Below are 16,117 nucleotides of genomic sequence, written 5' to 3'. Positions count from 1 at the left end.
ATTTCTGTGTTAATTAGTATGTGTGTGTGTGTGTATGTGTGTGTGTGTGTGTTTTCTAGTGTGGATCACGGTTCAGAAGTTAAAGAGTTCATGATGACATCAAGACTACACAGATGTAAGTCCTCAAACACAGTTTTAGTGTGTGTTGTTGTAAATGTTGCTGTTGTAATGTGTGTGTTCTTGTGTTCAGATGCTGTTGATCTCACACTGGATCCAAACACAGCACACACTCGTCTCGCTCTGTCTGAGGAGAACAGAAAGGTGACGTGTGTGAAAGAGTGGCAGTCGTATCCTGATCATCCAGAGAGATTTGATTATTGGGAACAGGTTCTGTGTGGAGAGAGTCTGACTGGACGCTGTTACTGGGAGGCTGAATGCAGTGGAGATTATACTCATATATCAGTGTCATATAAAGGAATCAAGAGGAAAGGAGAGAGTTATGACTGTGCGTTTGGATGGAATCAGAAGTCCTGGAGTCTGAGACGCTCTTATGATGGACTCTCTGTCTGGCACAATAGTAACTCCACTGCTGTTTCTGCTGATTCAGGATCCTGTAAGAGAGCAGGAGTGTTTGTGGACGTGTCGGCCGGCACTCTGTCCTTCTACAGCGTCTCACGCGACACACACACACTCACACACTTACACACATTCACACACACATTCACTGAACCCCTTCATGCTGGATTTGGATTTAATAATTATAACTCTTCAGTGTCTCTGTGTCACATTAAACAACAAACACACTGCAGGGCTTAAAGTATTCCGGCACCGTGCCGGATCTCCGGCGTGCGGCCGTGAGAAAAAAAAAAAAAAAAAAAATTGGAACTTGCATGCGGTTTAATATTTTCGAGTCAATTGATTTCACCTACCAATCATATGAAAGGAACGCAGCTCTACTAACGTTACAAGCCTATCAGAAGCAGAGCAGGGCGGGGCCTGGCAACAGTGTGATTGAGATTTATATGTCACGTTAGCGTTGTCGGTGAAAGGAGCGCTAGTTCATGAAGCTTGGGGATGATGTCCTACCCACGGGCGTAATTTCCTATGGGGACACTTTCCAAAATCCCGTTGTCCCCCCCCCCCCCCACCCCCACTCAAATTCGTTTGTTATGATGTTTAACCGCACGCCGTCATTGCCACGGAGGAGCAGGACCGAGCCTGTGTAAAATAGCTCACTGAATGTTCTAATGAGCAAGTAGCGGTTGCGGCACAGACAGCGATGAAACGCCAGAAACAATAACAGGTGACTTTAATGTCATCATGGATGAAAAGAAAGAAAGGAGATGTGAGTTGGTTGATTCAGTAAATTAGCTCAGATCAGGATAATCATATTTTCTGTCTAACGTTACACCTGTTGATAACTGAGCTAACATTAACATACACTGCTGCTTGGTAACTTCAGACTTGGCTAAATATTTAATTTTAATATTTAATTAAATATTCTGTGTAGCTTACAAAAAAAAAAAACATTCTGTGTAGGCCTACCATGAAAACGAGTCCACTTTAAACCGCAGCATTTTCTGTCAGCAATGTATGACAAGTAGCCTAACGTTAGTGCTGTCAACGTAAACACATGCGATTAATTTTTGTCCAGCTTTAACGTGTTAAAATATTTATCGCAGCGTCCGTTCTACTTCTTTCTGTCATCCTTTGGGTTATATGATCATGCTCTCCTTCACGCAAATGTTTTAAACTATCAATGCGCGAGAAGACAAAGGAGAACGCGCTGTCAGTGAATGTCCTCCTGAAACACACACACACACACACATACATACAGAAAGACGCGCGCCAGTGTCGCAGTCGACAGCGCGCCATCGAGTTCTCTTTCGCGTTTGAACGAACCATAACACACACATTTATGCCAAAATGTCAGTTTTGTCGAGTATCTTCACAAGAACAGTCAAATGAGTTAAATACAATCTTAAATAGTTCGTAAAGAGTAGAGAATGAGATGCGTGAGATCCTGTCAGCAGCGGCGGGTATTAAAGTGACAGCAATTCTCTCAGTTAGTAAAGTTAACCAAAGAACAATGGGAACAGAGAAAATTACTAACTGCTCAACGCTTAAGGATTAATCTATTTTTCATTTATAATTTATGCAGTGCGGACTGTTTTATAAACGTATTCAATTTCTATATAATTCACATCGGTTAGACAGGTAAGGCACAGGTAAATATGACATTTATTATGGGTTTAAGTGAGGATTGTTTTAAGTTCACTTAAATTAAAAGTTGTTATTTTTTTAAGCCTAATAAATGTTTCAAATTTTGGAAAAATAAATTTTCATCGAGACATAAGTAGCTATATCAGCGATACTGGTCTTCATTCATAAAAATATGCCATTAACATGCTTGAAAATAAATGGTGCCAATGAAGCCCCCCCCCCCCCATTAATCATGCTAGCATCTTGAAAAAAAGATATTAGCAACATGCTAGCATCATACTAATCGTATTAGCAACATGCTAATCATAGTAATTCATGCTAGAATGTAGTAAATCATGGTAAATCATGCTATTAACATGGTAAATCACGGTAAATCATGCTATAATGTGATAATTTGTGGTAAATCATGTTAGAAACATGGTAAAAAAAATACTAGAACGTGGTATATCATGGAATCACAACATTGTTAATTGTTAATTGTGTTAGCATGTGCCCATGTGCCACTGCAAGCACCACTCACATTTTCTTCAGGAAATATACATTCGAGTGTATATTATTACAGTAAATACATGTAACAATGACACTGTACAATAGTGTTACCAAAATAACTGTAAATAAAATACATTTATCAAGTTTTTAGAAATGTACACAGTATTGTGTTTGTTTCATATGGTTTTAAAAAATATATATATTGCAATTACAATTATCATTTTAAATTAGAATAAAAAATAAATAAATGCTCATTATATTTATTTTTTCCAGGTCAGTTTATTTTAAATTAGATCTGGAGAAACTCAACAAACTAAACATGATAGAATCATCTGAGCAGAAAAGAGAGACTAAAAGAGAATCAAAATTGTTCCTCTTGTGGCCGTCAGTCATTAAGGATTGAAACGACATGAATATATGATGAATCTCTCTCTCAATATGTGCTTTATTGTCATGACAATTGTTCCAATGTATTGCCAAAGCATTCCCAATCACACACACATGTACATATACATACAATATATATTTTGTATCAATTGTGAATTGATGGATAATATGTATTTTTTGTAAATTTATGTAGTGTATTTGTTGTTTAGTGGTTGTTTTGAGCCTTTTGTTTTTGTTTTGTCGACCTGTCCAGGGACAACAGATGCAAATGAGCTGTTAGCTGTTAGCTAACTCTGGTGCAACTGTTTAAATTGTGCGCTGTCCCTGTCAAATAAACAGTAAAAATAAAAAATAAAATTAAAAATGTAAGTAGGACAATTAATCAACATTTCAGAATTCTATGAACAATTTAGAAGTGTGTGTGTGTGTGTGTGTGTGTGTGTGTGTGTGTCTTTTTCACATAATAAATGTTGAAATTGTGTTTTATTTTATGAAGTTAGAGCAAATAATTTCATTTTTTTAATATAAAACATCCCTGAGTGTTGCTCAGTCTCCACTTCTCTCTGACATAGATGTGTCTCTCTCTGGCCAGCCAGTTCTGTCTGTATCTCTCTCTCTCTCTCACACACACACACTCTTACATCTATTAGGACATTCATTAACACAATTCATTGAATTGTCCTTACCCATCACAACTAAGTGCCTAACCCGAACCCTGACCCTAAACCTGGTCACAGTTTTGCATTCCTGGAGTGTCAGATGACACAACACATGTAAAAAATGATCGGCCGAAAATTAGACTTGATTATTTTTGACACAGTTAGTAAATATTGCATATTGCAACCAAAAGTGAAGAATCAAAAATGGACACAAACCTCTTTGTTCATCAGTATCTTCATGTTTCATGGTGCATTCATCGGAACAATAGTGTATGGCGTCTGATGACATCTGGCCCAGTTGTGGCCCACATGATGACTCAACCTGAGTGTGGCAGCTAGAAGTCAGCCACAACCGGGCCAGACCTCAGAAATGGCATGGGCCACATCTGGGCCAGATCTAATTATCATAATAAAGAAAATACTCAAATAATCAGTCAAAAGTGATTTAATAAATATAAATATTACATGAATACATTTAAATTTATAAATAGTAATCAAAAACAGGAAACAATACATATTATAAATACATATTATAGATACATACAATAAAACAGGCGGGGTCCAGAAGGGGAGGACTGCCAGAAACCAGTCCAAAGAAAACATTAGACCAAGGTCTACATATTATGAACAAGGTCAAGCAAGTGTCACTCAGAACCAGGAGACTTTAATAAACAAGTGGAGAATCAGATCTATAGTTTAGAAACAGAGCAAGGCAAAAGGGCAGTCCGTTGAACAGGCGAGTGCCAGAACCAGGACAGTCCATTTGTTTGTCTTGCCCGACGGCCTCCATCCCTGTCTGCGGAAAGCTGCAGCATCTCTTTATCCAGTTTTCTACTTCCTGGTCTGTTGCAGTGGAAGTCAAACGGTTTCTTCTGACTGCAGCGACAATGACCAACAGTAAATAAGCAAATTATTATTATTTATTATAAAATCTAACACTTATAGGGAATTGTTTTTTAGCTGACACCAAACACAAATAAAACACAGTAGTTAATTTCAGAAAGCCGTACCATTAATTACAGTTTTCAGAGAGGTGTCTTTGAATGCCGCTTTTCCACTGATTCCCCTCCAGGTCATTTGCCGGGTCATGTCGTTTGATAGAAGGAAGTTCAGAATCCGCCATACACTTTCCTTTACTGTTGTGCCTCCCCTCAAGGCTAACGTGTTTATCTGTAAAAATAAATATATGCACAAATAAAGGAACAAGCAAACATCATACTTGATTATAATGTTCAAAAACGGGGTGGGCTTTTACAGTCAATATAACAGTTCATTTGAAATTATTTAGCCTATAAAAGGATAGTAGAATAGCTGTTTCTGTTTTGAAGAGCATAAAAGTGCGTCCATCCATCATAAAAGTGCTCCACACAGCTCTGGGGGGTTAATGAAGGCTCTTTGAAGCGAAGCGATGCGTTAGTATAAGAAAAATAAAGAGCTTCCAGCAGACAGGCCTTGGACAATATACAGCCATTCACTGCCATTATAAAGCTTGGAAGAGCCAGGACATTTATTTATTTTTTTTACTTTATTTTTTTGTTTTTGGACAAGAAAAAAAGAAAAAGAAAACCAGACAGACAGACCAAGGGATATCAGGCAAAATCATCATGATAAACAGAAGTGCTCAACATCATGTAAAACAGGAAAGGAAGAGGAAAAGAAAAGGAAAAAAAATAATAAATACATGAAATAAATAAATCAAGGTATATCCATCTCAATTTGTATTCAGACAACATATCCATTTACCCCAGTGTGCTTCACATTTCTTTCAGGCATGTCTCAGAGAGAAAGTCAACTGTTCCATGATATAAATTTCCCTAAATATTTCGGTCCATTCAGCAATTGTCGGGGAGTCTTTACTCAGCCATTTTCTAGTTATTGCTTTCTTGCTACCTGCTAGAAGTATTTGTAACAAATATCTATCTGTCCTTCCCAGCCCTGTTGGCAGATTTCCTAGATATATAACACTGAAATTAAACTCAAGCTCTAAGCCAACTATTGACCTAATTACCACTTCTATCCAATACGTAAGGGTTAATGCCCGACGAGGTGTCCATTATCAGGTTTTAATGGACAACGGCGAGGCGTGAACCGTCTGACGCGCAGCAATGGACACCTCGAAGGGCATTAACCCGCTTATACCATGGTCACTTACGAAAGAAAGAAATATTTAATCAATTAATAATACTTTAATGTGTTTTAGAGTAAAAATCGTGAGGGTTTTTATTTATTAAGTCGAGCGCACTATTTAATATCTCCCGTATACAGGCGTTGCCAAGCAACGTGGCCACAGCGACCCGACCGCAGCAGTTGATCAGTGAGTTTGAGCCAGCGCAATCATTTAGAACTGTCATCAGGCAAATTGACGGGACGCCTTTCCTAGGTGTACATTATCACTTTTTAACGGACACCCTGCAGCCAATCAGAATCGAGTATTCACCCAGTCCATGGTATAAAAAGAAATAATAGGGCATTCCCAAAAGATATGAAAGTGATCAGCAGACATATTACCACACATTCTTAAACACTGACCATGTTCAGGATTGTTACTCTGTGACTTTCTTATATTAGGGGTTATAAAGAATCTTAAAGTGTTTTTCCGGGTGAATTCCCTCCACATACCTGGGCTAGAAGTGGTAGATTGTGTCCTGCATATATTCGACCAGTCATCTTCACTTATCTTTATGTTAGCTTCTTTCTCCCACTTCTTTTTTACATACATTGTTGAAAGTCCCCTGTCCAACTGTAGATATGAATATAACCTGGAAATCAGTTTTCTGTTAGTGTTACCCTTATATGCATCTATGAATACTCTAATCAGGTCCTTTCCCTTCTCTCCAGTAGTTTTAATATGTTTATCAAAGTGGTATCTCAGTTGAAGGTATCTGAAAAAAATCTTCCTTCCCTAAATAGTATGTATCTATGAGTTTTTTGAAAGTATCCAAACCGTCAGTGGAGGATATTATACAGTATGAAGTGATACCTGAATAGTCCAATGTTTGAATTTCCCATTGGTCCCATTGACTTCCATAGTAGGAAAAAAATATACTATGGAAGTCAATGGGACCCAAAAACTGTCTGGTTACTGATATTCTTCTAAATATCTTCCTTTCTGTTCAGCAGAAGAAAGAAATTCATTCAGGTTTGAAACAACATGAGGGTGAGTATATGATGACAGAATTTTCATTTTAAACGTGAACTTCTCCTTTAGTTTGTGCCAAATGTTAAGAGGGACTGCCATTCAGTTACTTTTTCAGATGGTTTTTCAGGAGAGTTTTTTCACCCAGTATAGATTGGAGAGGTATACTTATTTGACTTTGCTCTAGATCCATCCATTTTGCGTCACACATGGGGTCACACCAACAGACTAGAGACCGTAACTGCGCTGCTCTATAATAATCTTCCAAGCACGGTAGAGCCATACCACCTTTGTCCTTGGGGAGTTGTAATGTTTGAAATCTAATCCTTGGTTTTTGTTTTCCACAAATAAAAGACGAGATGGTTCTATTCCAATCACTGAATTGCTTAGCAGGCACTTCAACAGGCAATGATTGAAAAAGAAAAAGCAGCCTGGGTAGTATATTCATCTTTATAGCGTCTATTCTATTGTACATATTCATTGGTAATAATGACCAACGGTTTAGGTCTGCTTTAATATCAGCTGTTATAGGAATGTAATTGTGGTCATAAATGGCCGAGACCTCTTTAGGTATACCAGGACATTTTTTTTTTATATAACTGATTGTATTTGTCTGAAAGAATAATGTCATATACACCTAGGATGACTTGAGGGTGAGTAAATCATTAGCTAATTTACATTCATTTCAGTTCCTTCAGCAGTAGGAGGAACTTATTCACCACAGAAATCTCACTGGATTATTACAATTAATGGCAAAAATAATGTTTGGAAATGTAAACTGATATTTCCTATTGACACACTACAGCAAAAAATATAAATAACTGACTTAAAACCTTTATTTATTTTTTTGGTTAGGATTTTAACATGCCTAAGACTTTTGCACAGTACTGTATATATATAATAAAATATTAAATTACAGTGTATTATTAAGGAGGAAAGTCAACAAGAGACCAAACCCTGGAGAAAATACCTGTCAATATTCTGATAACTGAGTATTTACAATATGCACATTAAATCCAAATGGATAAAAAGAGTCCCTATTTTAGAGCATCTATAAGTCTTTATAAAGTAGGAGTGATAAAAAGAGGGAGAAAGTGTCTGGGAGCATATTGGCAAAACTTATTGGAGTCCATTCTGCCTGAATATTCGCTTCCACAAATTCAGTGGTTCAATTTCATAAGAAAATTCAACATTGCACGTCTGGCAACTGCAGGAATAACAGTAGATTACCGATGCATGAACTCCATCTGCTGTTAGTCGGCTCACCAGCAGGAGGTGCAAGCGGCTGTTGACCAAAGCAACGGGTGAGAGAGTCATTCATTCATCATAACTGATTTACTGAAACGGAGCTAGTGGGAAGTAAATATGCTGATTATCAGGGCCAGTATATACACTGAACAAAATTATAAACGCAACACTTTTATTTTTGCCCCCATTTTTCATGAGCTGAACATTCCACAGTTCAGCTCATGAAATATCAGGTTGAAATAATTCATTAGGGCAAAATTTGGCGTAAAAGTGTTTTAAATATGTTATAGCATGTTATATATGTCATATATGTTATGTACAAGAAAAGTATACAGAAAATGTATATATATATATATATATATATATGATATATATATATATATATATATATATATATATATATATATATATATATATATATACATTTTCTGTATACTTTTCTTGTCTACCCTCTTACGCTATAAACTAGAGTATAACCAAAACCTTTCAACAGCCAACCAGCCTGACAACTTGCTTAACACAACTCGCATTCATCCATTAATGGACATAATGTAAATATATTATTCATATTTTAATGTTCTTTTAAAAGTAGCCTAATATTTTAGAGCTCATTATGTTCACATCAGCTCAGTGTGACCAAGACAGTTTCCTCACAGCAAGAATGTTCCCAGTCCGAGAGCTGAAGCTTTGGTTTGCACCTAATTGTTTTGTCTAAATATTTATTCCAGCACCACTGGAGATATTCAACATGTATGACAGTCTGATAGCCGTGCTCTCGCGCACATGCTGTGAGTGACGTCATCTCATCTGTTGAGGAGGAGTCGGTCTGAGGCTGAACAGCAGCAGAGCTGCAGCAGAGAGAGAGAGAGAGAGAGAGAGAGAGAGAGAGAGACTGCATGGGCTAGACAGAGGAGAGTAGCTGGATCCCTCCACATTATTGTTGACGCTCCTTCACTGTTCCTGCGTCAGTGTCTGTCAGCTGAAGATGGATGAGGAGAGCTACGGTAGGACACACGCTTGAATATCTGCTTCATCATGCCTAAAGTGATAAAAATGGCATTGCACGTGCAAGGCTGTGATTTACATCATGGAGGAAATACTGTAGCCTACATGTTGCGTGTTTTTTGAAACATTTCTTGAATCGCAGTCCTGTGATGTTGAACCACATGCATTGTTTGCCTGGTAAACACTGACATCTTGGGAGGATTCGGATGTTATGAGTTTTGGGCATGTCTCAAACAGGTCCTTTAGACTTACAGCGTGCAGCCGTCAGATCATTCTGCATCAGCTCGCGTTCCTTACCATAATAATGTGAAGCGTAATTTTCAATGTGAACAGTAGGGTATAGAGTGTGCCTCAGCGACGTGCCTCAGTTTTATATTTAAAATAGGTTAGTTCACCCCAAAATTAAGAATATCCCATAATGTACTCAACCCTCAAGCCATCCTAGGTGTATATGACTTTCTTCTTTCAGCCAAACACATTCGGAGTTATATTAAAAAACAGCTTGGCTCTTCCCAGCTTTATAATGGGAGAGAAAAGTAAAGCCCAAAAAAGCGCATCCATCCATCATAAAAGTAATCCATACAGCTTCAGATGGATTAATAAAGATTAATTAATAAAACATATCCATATTTATAACTTTATAAACTAAAATCACTGGCTTCCGAAGTTCCAGCCAAAGAGTGAACCCTGACTCGATGCATGATGTATTGAGAAACAAGGAGGCGCAGAAGATAGAGAAAAACAAAACACAGTTCACAGTTAGAAATGCTAATTTTTAAAGATAAATGTGGGAGGAGCTTGAGTTTGTTGCCCAGCCCTATATGTTTGGTGAGGTGTCTACTCTCACCTAAGCTTACGCTACTCCTACATCCTACGTCATGCGTCAGAACTCGACTCTCTCGTGATGCACGGACGGACGTTACCGGAAGCTAGTGATTGCTGTTTAAAAAGTTATAAATATGGATATTTTTCTTACATAAACACATGGCTTCACTTCAGAAAGCCTTTATTAAAACAAATTGTGTGTGAGAGTTTAGCGTTCCATAATTCTCATATTGCCCTATTTTGGATACAAATACAACAAAAATATTCCTCTCTAAATATAAGAAATAAGTTTTTATCCGAATGAGTAAACTTTTTGACTAAAAGCCTCAAGGGATGAGAGGCGTCAGCAGTTGTCAGGTTAATAGGACATTTCACGTTTCAGGACTTGCAAAATAATTGCAGCTTACTCTCTATTTAGTGGTGAAATCTGCAGGAAGATGGGCGCGGAGGTGGGTGAACCGGTTGGTGGTTTTAACCCCTTTTCCGCGTACTTTTGATCGACGAGTCTAACGAGTCATATTCTCGCACTGTATCGTATTCTGTTTTATGACAAATGGCAGCGTTAAGATGCAATATCGCCACCTATTGTACTTTGGGATGTCAACCAGGTGCGGGCGCTGATATTATTTATGTGTCATATTATTGTCCTTTGTTTGGCATCTTGGCTTTACTACCTTTATAACAATAATTTAGAGCTTGCGTGCAAACTTGTATCTGGAAATGTAACTAACAACTTTGTTGTGTAGGTTAATTACCAGCACATGCCCTCTTGAACCATTTAAGAAATCTGCCGATGGTGAGCATACAAAACAAAAGCCAGAAGCAAGAAGCAATAGCACGATAAAAAAACGTGTACTTAACTGTACAAAACAGTAACGAATCATGCAAGTTTCCGTGTTTACATGCTATTTTCACACAGTACGCTACGCCAATATCAACACTAACGCTTTATGGCAACATTACATGAGACGTCACGTCATTATAGGGGGATTATTCTATTTTCGTCTCCAGGTATTAATATTCATTGCTGTTTTGTACACATTCACATATTCATTATAATTCAAATGCATTTTTTGACCACAATATTGTTGTTGATAAATATTGAAAGGGGGGCACTTTTAATTACTTCTGAAACTTTTTTGGGGGGCACCCATTAGTAGAGTAATGTAGGGAATAGTGAAGTAGGGTATAAGGGCAATTTGTAACACAGCTTTGGTTTCACTTATAAAAGTATAAAAATGTCAATCCGTAGTCTTGTACATCTTAGATTGCATCATCTCAGCATGTGTGTTTGGATCAGTTTAGATCTTCACTTCCATTCTTTCATCTTCCATCTGAAAACTCACAGTGAAACTTTGAGTAAACATAAAATACAATTTACTTTATAGTAGTTTTATAACTTCTGAAAAAACAACAACACACAAATCAGCGAAAAATACATTGACTTTGGAGAATTGTGGAATATTTTGGTAATGACGAAATTGACCAGCTTCAAAATGCTCTTCTTCAGGATAGTGTGTGCTGTTTTACGATGTTCAGTGAGATGGAAAGACTTTCTCTTCTCAATTATTCATTGTTCAGTTTGCTGAGAGCAGAATTCATCCCAAAATAGAAACGTGTGGCAAGTGCCTGTTACTGGATATGATTTGCCTCTTAAAGGAAATCACATGGTTTATTGCAGTTAGCTTGATTGATAGTGAACTGAGCGAATCTTGCTAGTGTGATGAAACAATAGAAAAACTCCCATAGACTTATGTTGAAGGAGACAAATAAGAAAACCCCAAGCAACCGCCCAGAATAATTGGCAACCATCAACATCCTGACACCCACACACACTGCCTGTTCAGTCCTCTTCAGAAAATGTATAAATGTCTGTAAATGAAATCTGATTGTGAGATTTATTCCGTTAATACACACTTTGCCCAGTACCTTCAATAGGATCATGTTTTCTATGAGCTTAACTCAATGAGCCAATGAGATTTAGAGTTTTCAATTTATGTACATTTATTTACATTTATTCATTTGCTTCTTTTGACATACAAAACTTATTCAGAATATGTGTGTCATTTCATAAATACTCAGAACATCAAAACCTGATGTGAACCACACAATTAATGTGAGTCTATTAGTTGAAATGAATCAGTGTAAGGTTACTGATGAAAAGTGATTAAAAATCTGAAGCACGTCACTGAGCCAGTGTGTTTCTGTCTGATCTGGTTTCTCATTGCACAACTGTTTACTCACTGACGTTGAGCAGTATATATATGTATGCTGTCGGGTCAGTGTTGTAACTCAATACTAGAGCTCACAATCTCAGATCACACTGACTCAGGATCAGCTCTTCTCTTGAACACACCAGCAAACCCAGCCTGCTGGAAGATGTTTGAGCTTCAAATCCAGATGTTACATCTAAGCCAGCATCAGTGAGAGTTTATGAGCTGCTTTTGTAGGTATTTGAACTGCTGTGGGCCGAAAGCATGAAGCTCTGGCCACCCGAGAGCTCTCTTCCACCCACACGAACAGTTCAACATGACACCTGATAAACTCACAAACACATGCAGAACGAGTCAACATTTCACAGCCTTTATTTATAGTTTAATCCTGTCAGACTCTTCAGATGTGTGAAATACCAACTGAAACCAACATTTCCATAAAACAAATTAACATTATTCTCACACTTGCCATATATGAACAATTAACATTCTGTTATTATTTACTCACCATCAAGTTGCTCTAGACCCGTATTAATTTTGTGCCTCTGCAGTGACGTTTCTGAACTCACATGATGCGCCAGGTCAGAGATCAGACACACAGATATATATACTTACTGCTTATTTATGAAAATGTGTAAGTTCAATACAAAACATACAATTCTATAAGGCTATAATTGTCTTAAGGCATGTCAGAATGTGAGCTTGTGTGCAGTTTTCCGCTGCTCTCTCTGTGTTCACAGATCTGCGGAGAGGAGGACAGGAGGCGTAGGAGGTGCTTTAGCGCTGCATATCACATCTCTGCCTTTGACAGAAAGACTCGAGCTGATTCTTTTCCTGCCAGTTTTATGTGCCATAAATTCAGAATGCCTTCGAAAATACAATACAGTTCATGAATTTGAACTGAGGTAGAAAAAAACAGAATCAGAATTATAATTTCAAAGTAAAGTAGAAAACTGAGTTTTTATTTAATTTCTTTTGATATGAATTAATCACAAACATGTTGTCATATGACATATTGGCTATTTACAGCACCACTGCATTATATTAATAATCAAGATTAGAGATTAACTTTCATTTTATAGACCATTATGGAAGAATACAATTGACCAGAATGCTATAATTATTTTCATACTTTATCAATATTTATTTTAATAAAGTCAACCCCAATTACAAATTAGCAACAACAACCACTACAGCGTTTTTGTAGACAGCTGCTTGTATGATTGATGTAACATTTAATCATTTAAAATTGTTTTTTGATTTATGTACAGTGCTGTGAAAAAATAAGTGCACCCCATGATATTTGTTGGCATTCTTAACACTGGAGCTTTATTTCAATAGTATTGATGGGTGTTGAAATATTTTTAAAAAGTTTAAATTTTACTTAAATATTTTATTCATCAATAATATCAAGGAATTGGAAAGAGAAAGATACATTATGTCGAATGAGAGACATTAGGGGGCACACTTGGGAACCCCAAACCCCTTTGATGATTTCAGAAAATGCCATTGGAATTGGCGTGTGGAATTTGCATGCCTGGCCACGCCCCCGGACACATTGCTATATAAGGCGGCCAGTGTGCATCACACACTTCAGGTTTGTTCTGAGTAGCCAAGACGGCATCACAACCCCTCCGCGACATTTGAGGAGATTGATTGGCAGCAGAGACACAACATCTCATTCCCCTCCATCAGGGAATGGAAGTTACACCAGTAACCGAGATAACTTTCATAACATAACAGTAACTTTCTGTCACTCACTTCGACGTTGTGTCGAATGAGAGACACTAGGGGTCCATATCCTAAATGTCACTACTGAACTGTGTCACGGTGCAGATGCGGGCAAGCCTCCTCGTGCCAACAGCAAGTGCAGATATGCTAACTCGCCACCTTCCGACACCCAGGGTTGATGACCTCAGGTCTCCCTAAGAAGGGGTCCTCCTCATCTCCAGGGAGAGGTCACTCAGGCCACACTCTTCTGAGTTTTTTTTATTATTATTTTTACGACATGAGTACACCTGGTTGTTAACGTTGAGAAGCGTTCTCCTTCTCATTGATAAAGAAACAATACTGAGACCACATCCTACCCCAAGGAGGAAGTTATTATGGGGAAAATATATCCTATGGACTCACCAGTATGGAGTACTGCATAGGGAAGAGTCTCTGTGGTGGGCTCCACCTGACGAGCCTGAAGGCAATGCTGAAGCAGTCTCATATGCATCAACCCCAGGCTTCACAGCAGCTTCACAGCAACTGGTGACAGAGATAGGCGACGTGGCGCGATACCCCTAGTATAGTGAGCTCTCACTCCCAATTGGCACAGTACACCTTGGTGGGTGTGATAAGCCCAGGGAATGGCGTCCTCGATCGAGTGGGCCAGTCTCTGTTTGGAGTCAGCATTCCCCTTCTGCTGATCCCCGAAGCAGTCAGAGAGCTATTCAGAATTCCTGAAGCTCTGCAAATGGTCCAGGTATATGCGTTAAGCGTACAACAGGCACAACAGGGACATCCCTCATCAGGAGGGATTGTTTGCAAGTTGACCACTTGGTCCCTGTAGGGAGTAGTGAGAACTTTGGACACATATCCAGGCCGGGGTCTCAGGACAACATGAGAATATGCCAGCTAAATTACAGGCATGATTCACTAATGGAGAAGGCTTGTGCCCTCTCGCTTAATATTCAACAATATTATTGATCTGACTGTACTGATGCTGTTGTATGAGAACTGAACTGAGCTGGATAATGACATCATTTTTTGCAGAACTGCTTAATAGATTAAATAAACTAATTTATTTATTGATCTTTACAGTGGAACTGAATCAACAAAGCCAAAATACATAATTTTCCTGTTATCACTGTAAAGCTGCTCTGAAACTAACTACTCTATAAAGTGCTATATAAATAAAGGTGACTTGACTTGGCTTGTAGGTCGCCCACCCTCTTGACAGAGGTGAGTGCAATCAGGAGGACCGTCTTCAAAGAGAGGCCACGAAGCTCAACTGATTGTAAGGGCTTAAAGGTGTATTCCTGTAAAGCCTGTGAGACCGGAGAAAGATCCCAAGAGGGTATGCATGCAGCGCCCCACCCTGTCCTGGAGGAATCTGTTGTGACAACAACACGACTGGACACTTGTTCTTGGGGCACTTGGGTCCGACAAAGGGCTGAATAAATGGTGACAAACCGGTGTGAAGGCCACATGATGTGTGCCGCTGCGCCATGCCTATCTCGGGACTCAAGCCTGAAGCCAATGCTGAAGAGGTCTCACACGCATCAATCCCAGCTTTGTGACCGTGGCGTTTCAGTGGCACGTTCTTAAACAGTCTCAAGCAGTTCAGCACTGACTATGCACAGTCTTATGAAAGATGTGCTTTCATGGTAATCGAGTCCAGCTCCACACCGAGAAACGCTAAGCTCTGCACTGGGAAGAGTCTGCTCTTTTCCCAGTTGACCCGAGGTCCCAATCGAGGACCAGGTCCCTGTGTGCACATAACAAATCTCGTGAGTGGGTTAGGATTAGCCAGTCTCCAAGGTAGTTGAGTATGCGAATGCCCACCTCCCTTAGTGGGGCAAGGGCAGCCTCTGCATCCTTTGTGAAGATGTGTGGAGAAAAGGAAAAACCAAAAGGAAGGACCTTGGACTGATTTGCTCGTCCTTCAAAGGCGAACCATAGAAACGGTCTGTGCCAAGGAAAGATCGAAACATGAAATTATGCATACTATTGCCGCGAATCTTGGTGTTGGACACATGAGAGGATGTGTCTCTGTGTGAGCATCTTGAATGTGAGCCTGTACAGGGCCGGATTCAGAACTTGCAGATCTACGATTTGCAAGTTCGTAGATCTTGGTTCGTAGACCAAACTGGATCGTTCTGATGAGCCAGCATGATGGACTGGGAAGTGCTTGTCCAGACTCTGTACTAGCGGCACCAACGGAATGATCCCCGGTGTACCCGAAGTGGGTAGTTTGCGGAGAGCAGGGGAAGCCATGTCAGGAG

At 38.9% G+C, this 16,117-nt stretch overlaps 2 protein-coding genes across 2 annotated transcripts in view; both read left to right on the top strand.

Moving 5' to 3' along the window:
* Nucleotides 1-1,438, top strand: part of LOC311083609 (uncharacterized protein) — a 27,624-nt gene extending 26,186 nt beyond the window's left edge. Inside the window, exons 8-9 of the mRNA XM_084115282.1 lie at nt 60-115; nt 191-1,438. Coding sequence (XP_083971408.1) covers nt 60-115; nt 191-756 — 622 coding nt within the window. The 3' untranslated portion in view covers nt 757-1,438. The remainder of the gene's footprint in view (nt 1-59; nt 116-190) is intronic.
* Nucleotides 1,439-8,957: 7,519 nt separating this feature from the next.
* Nucleotides 8,958-16,117, top strand: part of cyth1a (cytohesin 1a) — a 67,840-nt gene continuing 60,680 nt past the window's right edge. The window contains exon 1 of the mRNA XM_084110186.1: nt 8,958-9,086. Within this exon, the coding sequence (XP_083966312.1) occupies nt 9,068-9,086 (19 nt within the window). The 5' untranslated portion in view covers nt 8,958-9,067. The remainder of the gene's footprint in view (nt 9,087-16,117) is intronic.

This window comes from Abramis brama (genome assembly GCF_963993115.1).
Source record: "Abramis brama genome assembly, chromosome: 1".
NCBI lineage: Eukaryota > Metazoa > Chordata > Actinopteri > Cypriniformes > Leuciscidae > Abramis > Abramis brama.
Note: the sequence above shows the minus strand (reverse complement) of the source record. Positions and strands in the feature narration are given on the sequence as shown.